Source organism: Rhinopithecus roxellana, chromosome 10, assembly GCF_007565055.1.
Source record: "Rhinopithecus roxellana isolate Shanxi Qingling chromosome 10, ASM756505v1, whole genome shotgun sequence".
NCBI lineage: Eukaryota > Metazoa > Chordata > Mammalia > Primates > Cercopithecidae > Rhinopithecus > Rhinopithecus roxellana.
The window spans coordinates 135,097,519-135,115,897 of record NC_044558.1 but is presented as its reverse complement, the minus strand read 5'-3'; the positions used below and the strand labels follow the sequence as shown (position 1 = coordinate 135,115,897).

At 38.9% G+C, this 18,379-nt stretch overlaps 1 protein-coding gene across 15 annotated transcripts in view; it reads right to left on the bottom strand.

Moving 5' to 3' along the window:
* Positions 1 to 18,379, bottom strand: part of PPFIBP1 (PPFIA binding protein 1) — a 181,314-nt gene that overhangs the window by 45,075 nt on the left and 117,860 nt on the right. For all 15 annotated transcript variants that reach the window (XM_030939444.1, XM_010379868.2, XM_010379874.2 and 12 more), the window contains exons 4-7: positions 17,642 to 17,847; positions 5,940 to 6,026; positions 4,340 to 4,453; positions 1,725 to 1,856 (exon numbers count right to left, since the gene is read on the bottom strand). In XM_030939444.1, coding sequence (XP_030795304.1) covers positions 1,725 to 1,856; positions 4,340 to 4,453; positions 5,940 to 6,026; positions 17,642 to 17,847 — 539 coding nt within the window. The remainder of the gene's footprint in view (positions 1 to 1,724; positions 1,857 to 4,339; positions 4,454 to 5,939; positions 6,027 to 17,641; positions 17,848 to 18,379) is intronic.

The window sequence follows — 18,379 nt, the reverse complement described above, 5'->3', positions numbered from 1 at the left end:
AGTTTGATAAAAAAAAGCAGCCAAACTCAAGGGATATAAATATTGCCCTGGCCTCTTACTAAAATAAATGACACATCTACTGCAATTCAGTCCCAATACTTGGTTAACATCTCATATCCAAATTAAGCTAACAACAGATGAAGATTTCCCCTTGACTTTGCAGACACAATGTAGAAGACTATCTCTATCCACATCTACCATCAATTCTTCCCTGCAGCAGAGCTAGCTCCACTGCCATATTGTCCATCTGTTGACTGAGTTTTACTATTACCTTACTTAGCGACTACAGGGTTAGGACCTGACAAAAAGAGGAGAAAGAGGAAAATATCAGAACAGATTTTTAGAGAAAGCACAAAGGCAAGAATTTTAAATTGGGTGACTTTCTACATCTTGTTTTAAAAGCCCCAGTTTTGATCAAATGAGAAACATGCTCATATAGGCGACTGACAAAGAGATTTAAGATTAAAACATGGTGACTCATGCCTCTAATCCCAGTGCTTTGGGAGGCCAAAATGGGAAAATTGCTTGAGGCCAGGAGTTCCAGACTAGCCTGGGCAACACAGTAAGATCCTATTTCTAAAAAAAAAAAAAAAAAAAAAAAAAAATTAAAACATGAACCATATGAAAGATTTCCTTTTGCTATCGAGGAAGCAAGACATGTATCAAGACTTTCCACTATAATTGAATCTTTGACAGAAAATTTAATTTTGAAAATAGCAATGGAGTAAAACGCATTTCCAAATCTATAAAGAACTTTCCTCTAGTGGATAATGTATGTAATGCCTGGTACCATGCTGGCTTATAGTCAGCATGAAATACATGTTTGAAATAAAAACAGAAGGGAAAAATAAGTAAGCCATTTTCTCTCCTCTCTCCTTGGTACCTATTTTCTAATCCAGCATGACACCTTTCCATACTCCAACCAAGGAAACAAAATAGGAAGAAAAAAGGAGGGGAGATGGCCCTCAGAGAAAAGGAATTTCTGCAACTCTTTATACTTCATTTCAAATGAATATATTTCAAATGGATATGCTCTCTCTCTCTCCACCAAAAACCAACAGAGAGGTTAAGAACTTGCCAAATGTCACACAGCAAATAAACTAGAAGGCCTGAATTAATAAAATAGAACAAACAATAAAGCTTGTTAAGCCACTAAAATGGATACTTCAAGTTATAGAATGTACCCTGAGTTTTGTAGAAGTCAGTGAGTCTTATTTAATTGGAATGATTTACATGTGAAATAGATCAAAAGCAGGTCAAATTAAAAGATCTCAAAAAAGCTCTGTGATTTTGTGAGTATAGAATGTTAGTATGTTTTCTATACAGATTTTCAAAATCCAATTACATAGTAAATAATCAGTGTGCCTAAATAATAACTACTAGTGAAACCATGTATTTAAGCCTATTATTTACAAAATTAAGAAAACCAGTATGGATGGATGGATGCTCCAAATACCCTAAAGTCAAAAACATTTCTAAAGGTTAATAAAAGTATTAATATTTCGTATCAAAAGGCTAAAAATAAAAATTGCCATTAGCATTTAGTGATAAAAAGTCAATGCAATGAAAGATTATTCTTAAAATGAAGCAGGATGAGGGCATGTAGTAATGCCTTGCACACCTCCAGGGAATTTCAACTTTGCCCTAGGAATGTACGTGTATGAGAGACAGAGACAGAGTGACACAGAGAGAGAGAGAGAGAGAGAGGAGACTGTATCACTCACCTCTGTGTCTCTGAACTTATCTTCATAATCCAGTCTGTCCTTCTCTACAGCCGTCAGTTTCAACTTCAAGTTAGATATTTCAGCCATCAGATCCAACTTCTGAGTTTCTAAGGATGTCCTACTTAGAAGCTCCTATTAGAATTTAAGAGATACATCCAAAAAGTCTTTTATTATAAACAGCCACATGTGAATTTACCTCATTTATGATTGCACAAAGCAGCACCTATCAAGTAGAGGATATGGTAAAATATAATTACTGAATATACACACTTTAAAAAAATTATTCATTTGAGGCTGGGCATGGTGGCTCACGCCTGTAATCCCAGCATTTTGGGAGGCCGAGGCAGGCAGATCGCTTGAGGTCAGGAGTTTGAGATAAGCCTAGACAGTATGGTGAAACCCTGTCTCTACTAAAAATACAAAAATTTGCTGGGCATAGTGATGGGTGCCTATAATCCCAGCTACTCAAGAGGCTGAGGCAGGAGAATTACTTGAACCCAGGAGGCGGAGGTTACAGTGAGCCGAGATCCTGCCATTGCACTCCAGCCCGGGCAACAAGATTCCGTCTCAGAAATAAAACAAAATAAAACAAAATAAAATAAAATAAAATAAAATAAATAAATAAATAAAAACCATCCACTTCCGTTACCCTCCTTTGAGCAGAAATAAGCACATGTCAGTTTACTGAGGGAGACATATGTTACGTAGATACACATGCATAAACCACATATATACTTCAGTCTGATGATAACATTGATTATGATGATACTATGTTTGCTATACACCAGGCACCGGTTGTAACAAATACTGTTACAATCCTCACAAAAAATTTATCAGGTAGAAATTCTTATTATCCTTAATCAAAACATGAGGAAACATAGTAACAGAGAGGTTAGGAACTTGCCTAATGTCATACAGGGAAAAAGAAAAAATAAAGACACAGCAGGAGTGGAAACCTAGGAGGTTTTGCTCAAGTGCATACTCCATCCACGACCTTACAGAGATATTTTCTTTTCTAATTTTGTGGGTACATAGTAGGTATATACATTCATGGGGTACATGTTTTGATTCGTGCTTGCAATGTGTAATAATCACATCATGGAAGATGGGGTCTCCATCTTCTCAAGCATTTACCCTTTGTGTTACAAACAATCCAGTTATATTCTTAATTTCAAACATATAATTAAATTATTATTGACTATAGTAACCCTGACATGCTACTAATTACTAGGCCTTATTCATGGAAACTATTATTTTGTACCCCTTCACCATCCTCCACCTCTCCCTTCATCCCTCACTACCCTAACCAGCCTCTGGTAACCATCCCTCTACTCTCTATCTCCATGGGTTCAATTGTTTTATTTTTAGATCCCACAAATAAGTGAGAACATGAGATATTTATCTTTCTGTGCGTGGCTTATTTTACACATAATGACCTCCAGTTCCATTCATGTTGTTGCAAATGACTGAATCTCATTCTTTTTTATGGCTGAATCGTACTCCATTGTGTATAAGTACCATATTTTCTTTATCCAGCCATTTGTTGATGGACATTTAGGTTGCTTCCAAATCTTGGTGGCTGTGAACAGAGCTGCAGCGAACACAAGAGCGCAGATATTTCTTCAATATACTGATTTCCTTTCCTTTGGCTATATATCCAGCAGTGGCATTGCTGGATCATATGGTAGCTCTATTTTTAGTTTTTCTTTTTTTGAGACGGAGTCTCACTCTGTCGCCCAAGCTGGAGTGCAGTGGTGCGATCTCGACTCACTACAAGCTCCGCCTCCCGAGTTCACGCCATTCTCCTGCCTCAGCCTCCAGAGTAGCTGGGATTACAGGCGTCCGCCACCATGCCTGGCTAATATTTTGTATTTTTAGTAGAGACAGGGTTTCACTGTGTTAGCCAGGATGGTCTCGATCTCCTGACCTCGTGATCCAACCACCTCGGCCTCCCAAAGTGCTGGGATTACAGGCATGAGCCACCACACCCGGCCTCTATTTTTAGTTTTTTGAGGAACCTCCAAAGTGTTCTCCATAGCAGTTGTACGAATTTACTTTCCCACCAACAGTGTACATGGGTTCCCTTTTCTCCACATCCTTGCCAGCATTTGTTACTGCCTGTCTTTTGGATAAAAGCCATTTTAGCTGGGGTGAGATAGTATCTTCTTGTAGTTTTGATTTGCATTTCTCTGATGATCAATGATGTTGAGCACCTTTTCATATGTCTGTTTGCCATTTGTATGTCTTCTTTTGAGAAATGTCTATTCAAATATTTTGCCCATTTTAAAATTGGATTATTAGATTTTTTTACTATTATATTTTTTCTTAATTATAAAACATATACTTATGGGTGAGAGGAAATCATCTGAATGCAAAAAAAGAAAATTAAAATAAGCCACAATACTACTGACATTTTGTTGCAGATTCTAATTACATAAACACTTTATATTGTGTGCATGTGTTTTGAGACTCTGCTACTCTCGTTTTTTTTAAATGTGCTGGTCTAAGTGAATCAAGAAACTTACTGCTACAACAGAGCAAACACAACATAGAAATGTAGCATCTCAAATAGTTCAGCAGGGAAATCCCATCTTGGTTCTGGCCTCTGCACATACCTGCTGCAGCATTTCTTCTGTGGCATTCAACTTCTCTCTGTGTTCTTCAAGACAAAACTCCAAATCTCGAATCTTCTCTCCCTGAGCCTCCACCTGGTCTGTTAACACACTTACCTGTATTTACAGCAAAATCATGCAATGAGTGAAAAAGAACTGGGGTTCCACTGCATATATTATTTCTCTAAATGGAACAACAAAAGGAATGATCCTACCACTCATATGGTTTTAAAGAAAAAAAATATGAGAAGTACCAGGAAGACAGTGGTCCCTCGCATTCCTATTTATATGTTGCTATTTGATTTAAGGAGGCCTATACAATTTGGAGAAAATTTGTGTAGATTAGGAATGTACAATACTTTTTGGTTAAAGCTACTTCAACCATTTATGAGAGAGCGTGCACAGAAGTTATCTTTTTGGGGGACAGGGTGGAGATAGTATTAGAAGAGAGGAAACAAAGTTAATGTTTGAAATAGAAATTATCAAGAAATTATTAAAATTTGATACTTCAAGAAGAATAAGAAAAAGACCCCGGGGGGTGGGAGGGAAGCATGCACAGTGGCTCACACCTATAATCCCAGCACTTCAGGAGGCCAAGGTGGGCAGATCACTTGAAGTCAGGAGTTTAAGACCAGTCTGGCCAACATGGCGAAACCTTGTCTCTACTAAAAATACAAAATTAGCTGGCCGTGGGGCCATGTGCCTGTAATCCCAGTTACTCAGGAGGCTGAGGCAGAAGAATTGCCTGAACTCAGGAGGTGGAGGTTGCAGTGAGCCAAGATTGCACTGCACTCCTGCCTGGGCAACAGAGCGAGACTCCATCTTAAAAAAAACAAAAAAAACCAAAAAGACAAACAAAAAACACACACAGACACACACACACACAAAACCCAGGGAATTCAAATTCCATGAGCTCTTTGAAGATGACACTGATCACAGATGTCTTCAAAGCCAGGGGGCAGCTCAATATACTCAAAGGTCCATGAGGAGCTGTTGGGCTAGTCCTTCAACTCTAGTGCTTAGAGCCGATCTCTGAGATTTTCCCCAATAATCATCACCCAGTAAATATACTTCAATTCATTTTGCTCCGTATACCAAAGAAAAACATACTTCATTTCATTTTGCTCAATATACCAAAGAAAAATGTTTGTCAAGCATTTGAAACATTATGAAGAAGCAAATTCAAATTTAGCCCACAAGGAGGATTCTAGTCACGGTTTTGTCTCACACAGGTTACCATTTTTAAAATTGAAAAATTAAATACATGTACTCAGATTTCAGATTCAGAAATATAAACTTACATATATTCAGATTTTATGCTATCTTCATATATCTGAATTTTAGAACAGATCAGACAACATTGTGCCTGTATTCAGACTGGCCCTGGAAGAGCTGAGGATGATTAATGGCAGCTCCTTTTAAACTGGGCGTAAACACCATCATTCTGCCCCAATCCTCAACACTCCCTATTGTGTACAGATGGTTTACCAGGCTTATTTCTATTAGCAGTCTGGTTGCTGCAAGCAATCTGAATTTGCCACCCCAATTTAAAAGTCTTTGTAAGTATGCTGCAAGGAAAGAACAGTATTTAAAAATCACTTGCCTGAAGAACGAGGGATTCTTTATCATTTTCTAAACGTGCCAGCCTTTCTTGATACACATCTCCATTCCCAGGTAGGTGTCCATTTGTCTGAAAAAGGAAATAATATGGGTAAGGCTGATCTTCTCTAAGAATGATATATTGAGGATAAATGAAAATCACAAGTGTTCACAAGTCCGAGGGGCCTGAATTGAATCTGGCACAGCTGTCACTGTCAAACAGAAAACATGAGAATCCAATTTGGTTCATTTACCACAAAAGAGGTAAGACAGGCATGTTAAGCGTATAAGCACATTTTTGCCAAAGTAAACTATTTCTTATCAAACAGAAAATAATGACTCACAAGGCACAGTGGATACTGGTATCTCCACTGAGAGGAGACACACACCCAGGGGCAGGCAAAGCTTTGTGAGTGTGTAGGGGGCACCCCTAGCTATTGAGGTCTGTCTCTCTTCCTCCGAAAGTGTAAACACTCAGGCCACAGTGACTTCCCCTGGTAGTGCCGACTAGCCTCACTTATCTGCATTTTAACACCTTCTGTCCTGATCTTACTAACTTGTGAGTTTGCTTGTTCGTATAATGTTACCTTCTATTCCAGGGCAGAGCCTATAATTCATTTTGTAACCTCCCCAGCATCTGGCTCAGTGCTCGGCATATATTGATGCTTACTTACTATTTCTTCCCCTCCCTCCTGTCCCCGGACACTTTTTAAAAAACATCATGTTTCAGTATATTTAAGCGTTGTATAAATGCCAAAGGAAGTATAGACTGAGAAACGAAGTATAGATTGTTTCTTCCTCAGCTGTCTCACATGCAAGTCATGAAAGAGACACACGAAGAGGCTCACAAAGAACAGAAAACCTAAAAACATCATTTCGAAATGTATGTAGTAGCATAAGTGGTGTCTCTCGTAATCTCAGCATAACCATAAGATATGTAATCCCAATAGAATTTCCTGATTCTTCATCCAAATACAATAGAAATAAAAGTCAGCTGAAATCCGAAAGTGTTAGATGGGGCCACCCAGGGTTCAACTGAAAAAGAAAATAATACCTTCAGATTTAGAAGCAGAAAAAATACAAACTGTATAACCTTGCTCCCCAGGGCATATCTGATGTGACATCTACTGTTTTTCCAGAATTAACTGATACCATTGTTCTATCTTTCCAATAAATGTGGTTTCCAGTATCAATTCTTGAAATAACAAAAGTCATGTGCCAGGAAGAGGGGGAAAAAAAAAACAGGGCTTGAATGAAAAGGAAGATTTCAGAATGCTTTTTCTAAAAACTTTACATACTGAATACATTTTCCAAAAGGCCACAAAGAATCAGAGGCTAACTGAGTAAGGGTGCAATGCATATTTAGAGTGGATTAAAATTTTACAATCAGCTGCTTCGCCACACACCTCCACAATTACCACAGCATAATTCTGCTCATGTTGTTAACTGAAGTGCCCGGCATTAAATTACAAGTATTATGAAGAGTGTGATGGAGTGGCCTAGACAACTTCTACTCCCAGGGACTAACATAAAAATAAATTGTGCATAACTTCTCGAGGGTAGTTTTTTGGAAAACGGCCAGGATGCATAATCCATGTTCTCAATCTTAAGAAAGTGCCAAGACAGGCCCTGTAGAAGTTTAAATTCCTTATTTTGATTATAGACATTAACAGGCATCTGTTTTTAAAATCCCATACAAGTAACAATATTTCAGAAACAGATACATTTCAGTAAGTAGAAAAAATCTGCTGTTTAGTGAGGACAAAAAGTAAAACTGGCCAAGGGTAGTGGTACATATCTGTAATTCCAGCACTTTGGGAGGCTGAGAATTGTGTGAGCCCAGAAGTTTGAGGCCAGCCTAGGCAACATGGCAAGACCCTATCTCTTAAAAAACAAAAACAAAAAAAACTAAACCAAAAAGTACTTAGCCAAGCTTAGTGGTGTGCACCTGTGGTCCTAGTTACTCTGGAGACTAAGGAAGGAGGATCACTTGAGCCCGGGAGGTGGAGGCTACAGTGAGCCGTGTTTACACCACTGCACTCCAGGTTGGGCAACAAAGCAAGACCCTGTCTTAAGAAAAACAAACAAAACTGATCTTTCTTCTGGTTGGAGGAAATTATAGCAAGAGGAGAGCAGTGTTTCCTTCCAAGCTACTTTGTATGATATGGAAGTGAGGTGTTCCAAAACCAGTTCTCCAAAATTAGCCCCAAATAGAAACAGATACTGAAAATTGACTCAAAATGAGCATATGTATGTTTCTCAATATGGTATTGATACTTACAAGCACTCAATGCTCAAGGGTAGTTTAGTATATTAAAACTCACCATAGGAACATAAAACAGAATTTAAGAGCAATCAATGTTATATCCTTGTGTTAACTTAAGTACGTAAAGACTGTTCTGTCCACACGTGTTTATATTTCTGCCAATTTTGTTTCTTTGCATTAAGAATGTTGGCAGTAAGATCCATTAGGTACATACCGTATTGTCTCTATTCTTCCTCCAACTCCCACGTTCTACCTACCAAGTCACTCAAAATCTCCCCACATACGGCATGCTCTCTCACACACTACTTTTACTCCTTCTGCACGGACCGTCTTTTCCCACCCTTTCTTCTTCTTTCCCCATTCCTTAAGGTCCACCTCTATTAGGGCTTGGTCTGTGAAGTCTTCCTTGAATTCACTGTTTACTATGTGCCAGTAACAGTATCTAGATGAACCTTCATTACAGCAGGCGTTACTCTGAATGCACTAAGGTTAGACTTGACTGCATACATGTCTCTCTCTTCTAATAGACTCTGCATTCTTTGCAAGTAGATTTGCCTTGGCATGTGACATACAGTGGGTGATAACTAAATGTCTGTTGAATGGAAGAATGATGACAGGTGTTCAATAAACACGGGTTGAATAAAAGATGACGGCAGGTTTGGTTTTGATCTGGCCTTCTTGCTTCTCAGTGAGTCTTTATTTATGTGTCCTCTATAATCTGGTATGCACTCCATGGTTGACCTCTATCTAGACTGGCTCCTTTCTCCCCAAGCCTGTACTCTCTCTTCCCACTATGTTTAGGAGGTGATCTCAGAGTCTTTGTAATGGACAATAGTTAAGGCCATCTTGTGTGAGCTCCCCTAGACATTTTCTTCCTCGGTGTGTAATAATATAATATATATTACCTCTTATTTCTTTCCTTTCTGTCTTCCTGCAGGCTTGGGAGAACTGATCCTTAACTCCTTCCTGAAAGCTCATCATTCCACTTCTAGTTTGGAACCTGTAATCACCACTTCTATTTACCATTTTCCATTTCTTCCTTTTAATGAGCTTTCTTCCATTTTCCTTTACAACAACTATCCCAAGGTTTTGTACCCAACACTCTACTCACCTCCCACTCCTCCCTCTCAGGTCAATCCATCTTTCATAACCCATTTCTACCTCCTCCTCATTACATTGTGCCATTCTCCTTTCCCCATCTACTGGCTGACCTTCGGGGTCTTGTCTTAAACTGTGCTCTTTAGTGTTTCATCCTATTCTGCCTCAGGTGGATGACTAATAATTTTATGTGAGTTGGTCACTCAGCCTAAGTTTCTCAGTGCAAAAGTGTCTTACATTTCTTTTGATTCTTCCACGGTGCTTATAAAATCCTGAGCACCTAATTTAAAATGTATTTAAGTATAAACTCCTGTTGAGTCAATCTGACTTTCAAAGCACGGAAGAGCAGCCTAAATCACTTTACCTTTCTACTTTAGCTCATGGTGCAACCTTTTATTGACCACATCCAATTCAGCTAAGTCGAAACTGGAATCAACGTGGGGATTTCAACAGTACAGTAGCCAACCAATAGTGAGTGTGGAGAGTCAGGGAGAGAGATCTAACTCAACTGTAACACTGGTACTTTGATTTAATTAAGGAACTTGTGGCTTCTGCCAGGTTTCCCTGGCATGATGGGGAGAAACACATCTAAAAAGCTTTATCCCTCATAGAATTAAAGAATCTTAGAGCTAGCCAGGAACCTCACCTGGAAAACGAATTCCCTGACTCTACATGGCAGGTGCTACACATAACATTAGAACACCATCTACTTTTCCCTTCACCATCATAAGTGGAAAGCCTTCTTTAATTTATTTATTTATTTACTTATTTATTATTTATTTATTTTTGCAGTTGCAAGATTTAATAGAGTGAAAACAGAGCTCCCACACAACAGGAGGGGACCCAAAGGGGGTTGCCACTGCTGGTTCAAATGCCTGGGTTTATATCCTGATTATTGTCCCTCCCCCTGTGCTCTCACGTGATAGATGATTTGATTATTTCTTTCCCTCCTGCTTTTAGCCTAATTGGTATTTTAATGAGCTCTCTTTACTACCTGATTGGTTGGGTGTGAGCTGAGTTACAGGCCCCGTATTTAAAGGTGGGTGTGGTCACCCTCCCCAGTTAGAAAGCCTTCTTTTTATATCAACTTCCTTTTAATTATCAAGTATTACAATCAAGCATAAAGACATAAGAAATGTTAACATCTTTCCTTTGCGTCTGTTTAAAAAATGTTTTTTATTACAGAAAATTTCAAATAGATTTAAAGTTGAGAAATGAGCGTGATGAAACCCCATGCACTCGCCACTCCATTTCAAGAGTTATTAATTCACGGAAGGTAGGAGTCTCACCCGCTGTCTTTACTTGTAACACCACGCTGTGTTTTCCTTTGAGTTTCTGGGTTCTATTGGTTTGCACTGGTCTACAGTTGTCTTCCCTGTTTCCCCTTTGTTTCACTTTGTTCTTTCCTGAGCTCTGCTGTCCTGTCTACATCCAAAATCAACATACAAGCAGTGATTTGCCATTATTATGCTTATTTATTTTACAAAACAGAAACCAATTTTGAGTGTAATAGTCCTAAATCAGAATGGTGAGTACCTAAATTAAAATGGGGAAAAGAAAACAGCCCCCATTTTAAGGTCAACAGATGTTAAAGCACAGCTGGATTAGTAATACTACATATACACAAATGCATGCACAGACCACATTCCATCCAGTCATTATACTTATTTTTAAAACTAGTTATTAAAGCTGTCATGGAGTCTTGATTTCATAATTCTGTTTGTAAACATTCAGTATCAAGAAAGGAAGAGTAAGGCTCAGTCCATGAAATCTCCTTTAAGTAAACGTTATCTCTAGTTACCAAAATAAATAATTACTATGACAGTATTGTCTACTCGGAATTATACCTCTGCCACGCATGCAAACATTTACTGCATGCTTGCTCTCCACTAGACTCTGAACTAGGAGGAGAGATTAAGACTTGAATCCTTCAGCCATGAAGAGCATTTGAGTTCAATAGCATAATAAGGTATCTTACACCGCTACTGTCCAAAGAGTCAAAGAACATGATATCAGTGATGCTGGAAACCAAGCAACCAGGCAGTGGCAGTACTCCACTCCCCTGTCCTCTCACTGGGTGTGATGGAATAAGGGCATGAGCTTCACAGTGGGCAAGAGAGGGGACATGTTTAGACTATAATATTACCCTAGTCATAGGTATACACCTAAGTCCCCTGAATTTGGGAAGGATAGAGAAAAAAGAAGATCCCAGTATCCCTAGAAGCAAAGCCCCGGCTCCTATCCCAGTACAGTAGCAACTTCATTCATTTAATATTGTGATTCATTAATTTATTCAACATTTGTTGAAAGCCAGCAACATGTGATAGGATACAGAGATCTAGAGAAGGAATCTGTCTTCTACTTTGGAAGGATAACATGGGACCAAGAAAAAGTCCCTATTGTTCTTGTCACTTTTTCTTTCTTAACTCACTTTCCTAAAGGAACAGGGAAACCTCTTTCCATTCAATCCTAACAAATACCAGTGGCCTAGGATTCCATGAAAAGTACATCTTTTACCTCTGTAAACTAAGAATTCTGCTGATTTGGTCAATTTGTTTTTCTGTGTCTGTGAACACTGTCATGGGAGTTTACTTGAAGACTACGGGGAAAACTGCCTTAATTTTAGCTAGGATGTCTCAGTGAGGCACCGCATGACTCAGATAATTGTGATCACCTACGGGATATAATCTTAAGATGTATCTTGTTTGCCGAGGCCTGAGAAAACATTTCCTAGAGGCACAGATGAAAAGCAAAGCCGGTCAGAAAGCAGCAGGGATCAGAGGGTGGTAGGAAGGGGACTGTGTCGTGGGGCTGGGAGTCAGGGACTCAGGGAGAACAGCCAGAATCCCTGCAGAGAGCACGTCCCGTGGTTGAACTCTTTTAAGTTATGAGTATTTTTATTTTTATAGCAACTTTTAAAAATATACATTTGGGATTAATGTTATCTAACTTTTAATGTAAAAATAAGAGAGAAGTGTATTATGATGATTTAACAGGTCTGAAGTCAGTCCAGAACACCTCATTTCCCCTGTTTACACTCTATCTCATGGGTGATGATGCCTGCTTTGGAGTTATTACCATTAGTATTCACCATTAGTATTTCACTCACTTTGTTGAAAATTGTATTTTTGTAATTTCTGCTGACTTTGAGATGGCCTCATAATTAAAACTGCCAAATAGTCAGACATCTTTGGGATTTCACTACCTGATCCCCTGCTGACATGGATCAAGTTCATGATCCTCAGTTAAAAAAAAATTATAAGAATGTTTTAGGGCAACTCATCAAGTTAGACCTAAAGTAAATAACTACTTGCTTGACTCAAACAATTAGACATATTTTTCTATTTGCCTTCTTGAATCTGAAGCTTCATAAAGCAAGTAATTCTCCTAATATCTGTGTTGGCCGGGCGAGGTGGCTCAAGCCTGTAATCCCAGCACTTTGGGAGGCCGAGGCGGGCGGATCACGAGGTCAGGAGGTCGAGACCATCCTGGCTAACACTGTGAAACCCCGTCTCTACTAAAAAATACAAAAAACTAGCCGGGCGAGGTGGCGGGCGCCTGTAGTCCCAGCTACTGGGAGGCTGAGGCAGGAGAATGGCGTAAACCCGGGAGGCGGAGCTTGCAGTGAGCTGGGATCCGGCCACTGCACTCCAGCCCGGGCGACAGAGCGAGACTCCGTCTCAAAAAAAAAAAAAAAAAAAAAAAAAAAAATACAAAAAATTAGCCGGGCGAGATGGCGGGCGCCTGTAGTCCCAGCTACTCGGGAGGCTGAAGCAGGAGAATGGCGTGAACCCGGGAGGCGGAGCTTGCAGTGAGCTGAGATCCGGCCACTGCACTCCAGCCTGGGCGACAGAGTGAGACTCCGTCTCAAAAAAAAAAAAAAAAAAAAAAAAAAAAATCTGTGTTAACACATTATAATATTTCACAATCAAGACAGAAAATTCAGCCTTAGTAACTAAACAAATATGTCATAGTCTATAGTTTTTTTTAACCAAGGAGACACACTTCTGAGTTTTAAAAAAAATTTGTTCATTTCTAGAAGCCTACAGCTACACTTGTAAATTCATTCTTACAGATTTAATATCCCTTCATGGTAACAGGCTACTAGTGTTGGTATTTGATGACATTCAGTGTCTGATCATATGAAACAAACAGGCAGGAGCAATCAGTAGTAAAGAAATAACCTGCATCCTACAAGAAACCAGGGGATCCCCCTGGCCCAGGCAAAATGATAGTTGGAACTGCAAATGCCCAGTTGCACTAATGAAAAGGTCAGTACCCATCTTAAAGTACAGGGCCTGTCAAGTTGGCCATCATTAAACATGAATGGAACCATAATTATTTATCTGTTATTATTTACAGATACATAATTATTTCCAAAAATTTTTGAATTTAAGTTTTTCTAAAATATTACAGAAGCTTCTCTGTAGTCTGAGAAATGTTTGTACTCTTTTATCGCAAGAAGGGAACTATGTATGTGTGGTTTGTAACCTAACTCCCCTTGCAACTGGACCCAACTGTTTCCCTCACTGCAAAGGGTTCCTGTTAAACATTCTCCCTCTATTCTCTTCTCTACACTCTACTCTTCAGTATTGCCTTTCTGACTAGCCTTTTTCCAGGCGTATTAATAAGCCCTCAGCATACATTCGTTCATAGGATCCTTACAATCCTAAGTGGCAGTAACCATCATCCCCATTTTACAGATGAGAAAACCAAGACACAGAACTTCAGACATTTTCACAAGGTCATACAAGCTTTGAAGAGTTAGGGCCAACATTAAAATTCAGGTCTGCTGTTACTACAGCTTGCATTTGAAACTGCCTAGATGCACTCCTGCCTTATCATTCACTGCTTCCTTTTTTTAAACATCACAATCATTTTTATTTGGGCAGTTTCCCCATACTCAAATATGAAGGGGGAATTTGCTAGGATTCTGTGTTCCTTAAATTCTAGAATGCCATCAATTTTAACTTTTTATTGTAAAATACACATGGAAAATTTAGCATTTTAACCATTTTAAAGTGTATAGTTCAGTCGTATTAAGCACATTTACACTGTTTTGCAACCATCACCATCATCCATCTTTTCATCTTGCAAAACTGAAATTCTATATGCAACAAGTATTATCTTCCCATTCTCTGCTCCCCTCAGCTCCTGGCAGTCACCATTCTACTTTCTGTCTCTAAAATTTGACTATTCTAAGTACCTTATTAATAAAAAGGAAAGAAGGGAGAGAGGAAGGGAGGATGGATCCCAGCTAAAATGTATACATATACCCATTTTAAGATCATAAAACACATCCTAACTTCTGAAATATTAAATTGGAAAAATCTAATATTATCAGCAAATCACTAAATTATAAGCATATAATCTTCTACTTGTTGGATTCCCAAAGCTGGCCCAAGTTGGTTTTTGGTTCTAAAATAAAGTCTATCACGGTAGGTGTGTGCTGACAACTCAATTTCACTCCTATGCTTTTATGGTTCCAAACAGTCAGTCCTGCTCTCCTCTTCTTGCTTTGTTTTTTGCCTTTTGCTGCCTTTCTTCTTTCATCCTGTCATTCTCTGTGTGCTCGAGAAAACACACTTAATTTGGAAAGTTGGGGCAAGGTGAGGAATTCATATAAATAAGTTACATGGATATAAATTTAGCAACTACAAAAATTCCTTATCTCTCTAGATCTACATCTAGTTTATTTTGTTATTGCTACTTCTAGAATAAAAACTGAATCTTCATTAGTTCTTTAAAATATTTGTCATTTTGTGGACTCTCAAGGTTAAAATGTCAAATAATAAGAGAGAAAGCAACTAAAAACATTGATCAACAAGCCATTACCCATCCGAGGAATAAATTTAAAACAACTTCCATTCATTCGAACGTGCATTCCACTTTATCATCCATGGAGCATCATTCATTACAAATATAACTACTGAGCCAGGCATTCTTCTAAGCACTAGGGATACAGTATTTTTTAAAAATTAAGGGCAGAAATTGGATTCATGATGCTTACATTCCAGTTGAAAAGACAGAAAATAAATCATATAAACGTCACAAATACACTGCACATAAGAAAGTGGTGAATGCTAAGAACAAATAAAGCAGGGAGATGTAAGACAAAGAATAAATGGGTATAATTTTAGTTAGGGTGGTGATGCAAGGCCTCACTGAGAGGAGGACTTTTGAGTAAATACCAGAAGAATATGAGGGAGCTAGCCATACAAATATCTGGGGAAAGAGCTTTCCAGGCAGAGTGAAAAGCCAGTGCCTGGAAAAGCCAGTGCAAAGGCTCAGAGGCCAGTGTACCTGGCATATTTAAGAATCAGTGAAATAGCCCATGTGCTTGGCGTGGAGTGAATAAGGAGATGTGTGATGAGAGATGAGGTCAGAAAGTCATGGGGAGCAAATCCTACAAGGCCTTGCAGCCCACAGTAAGCACTGTGGTTTTTACTCTGAGTAAGATGTGATACCATTGGCTGTTTCTGAAAAAAGGAGTGAGTGTCATGATCTAACTTATATTCAGATGTAATCATCATTACTTTTTATCATTTCTGGACATACTTTCACAGAACAGATGAAGCACATGTTAATGGAAATGTTTTAGACACATGTCAAAAATTGAACTACAGGTATGCTTAGGCTACTATTGCCATTGGTGGCCTCTGGGTGTGGGATAGAAATAGGTTCTTCTATCAATAGTAAATTCCTTTTTTCGCTGCATGCTAAATGGTCAGAAGAACATGGAGTAAAGAAGGGGTGAGATAGGACATTGAAACAGACTAAGGAATATGCCAGGAAACACCAATTTCAGAGCATGAAGCAATCTCCAAAGAAATCAGCAAACCTAGACCTTTAAATCTCTGGAGGAGAAATTTGCAGAGCAAATATAAAGTATAATAGTAAGGCATTATGTGTTTTAACAAATAAAATATCTCCAGTTGTCAAGTTTGTGTAGCTGCACCACCGCTAAAGGATTGTATTATTTGCACTCAGAAACGCAGAGGTAAAATAGGTGAGAACACAGAGTATTCAGCACAGGACTGGCTGGGAGCTCTACTATTTGTATCACATCATATGAAAATGTTTTAGCTGTAGGATGTACTCTCAAGGTTCCCAAAGCAAGCAGTTTTCCTGTCTACCACAGATCCAAAATTAGATCATGATTCTTTCATACAATTCTCATTAGTTTTTATATCAACACAGTTAGCTCATAAGCATATTAGTGCATCTTACTGAAAACCGAATATCCTTTAAGCACAAAATATCTCCTTTCCTTTGTCCTCCACTGAATCTGTTTTTGTGACATTCTTTAGATTTTATGTAATCATCACAGATTAAAACCCTGGTATTTACCACCATGCCCAGACAAAGGGTAGCTCTGCTACATCATCAATTTTTGAGAAAGACGCCTAAAAAGAGGCCTCATTGTTCAGTGAATAACACCATTAACCCACTTATGCCAGAGGTTGCAATTTTTTTTTTTTTTTTGAAAAATGAGACCTTGGCGATGACTTTGACTAGAATATAAATAACTCCCACAAGCTTAGCGTTCCAATAATGGAACACTACGCATAAATGGGTTAAAGGCCCAACTCCACAATTTAATTCGAGAACTGGAATTGACATGATTGCCATAAACCACTAGATGGCACTTCAGGGCAAATACTGCTGTAAATCCCGTGGCGTTTTGAATGTCTTTCATTACGCTTTCCATTTAGAATTGCTATTGGGTCCGTTATAGTGGAGAATCCAATATGACTGAGAAATCATCTATTATGTGCAAGATTCTTTCCCTTATAGGACTATTTGATTTAAGCCACAGGAGGTCATTCAAGCACAATCTAAAAGCCAGTCTGTTTTTATGGGCAGAATCAGGTGCCCTGCAGTTGCTATTTATAAAATGTACACTAATAGCACTTTTTAAAAAGTTATCCTTGGTCAGGCGCGGTGGCTCATGCCGGTAATCCCAGCACTTTGGGAGGCCGAGGCGGGTGGATCACAAGGTCAGGAGATCGAGACCATCCTGGTTAACATGGTGAAACCCTGTCTCTACTAAAAATACAAAAAATTAGCCGGGCGTGGTGGCGGGCGCCTGTAGTTCCAGCTACTCAGGAGGCTGAGGCAGGAGAATAGTGTGAACCCAGGAGGCGGAGCTTGCAGTGAGAAAAGATCACGCCACTGCACTCCAGCCTGGACGACAGTTTTTTTGAAACTCCATCTCAAAAAAAACTGAGCACATCTGTTGCCTTAAACTTTTCTTGTTCTAATCAGCTATTCTATGTTCTAAATTTTAGAATAAGCAACAAAGGATTCATAACACGGAATTTATAACAGGCAGACCCTACCATTTGACTCTGAAGCCATTCAATAAGCGTTTCTGCTGTTGAATCTGGAATCTGGCATCTCAAACCTTCTTTCTCATCTGTTTCCATCATCTCTAACAATCCACGCAGGTCTTCCACAAGGTGCAAAGCTCGCAAACTTCCCATGAATGGAGAGGTGGGAGATTGGCAATCGAAAATCCCATTGGAATATTCCAGGGCCTTAGAACCTAAGTTAAACAAAATCACAGAGAGAGCAATGGGATTTATGTTAGATAAAAATACCAAAGCCGAAGGTGGTAAACCAGTCTAGTCACAGTAAGGAACAATCAAAAGAAACAGAAAAAAGAGAATTCAATCACATAAATCTCTCCAAGTCAGATTTACATGGTGCAAAAATTAAAACCATGTAGTTGATGGTAAATATCCATGGTCCAATTCCTAACGAGGAGGCCAATCCTGGGGTATAGAAAGAAAAAGAACCTGGTGGGCTTTGGTGTGAGGTGTGCTGGCCTCATGGAGATGATGGTTAAGAAAGTAGCAGATCAGAAAATACAAATATTAGAGCTGGTCCATTCCTGACCAATACTGGACCAAATGATTTCTGGCTTAGAAAAACTGTGGATGAAGGGTTATGAAATGAACCCAGATAAAGACTATCAGAGTAAATTCTGAGGAAAGATAATGAGCTCAATGTGTTAAATGATTATATTGATATGCCTATAGGACATTCTGGAGAGGCATCTGGTTGGAAATTAGAGA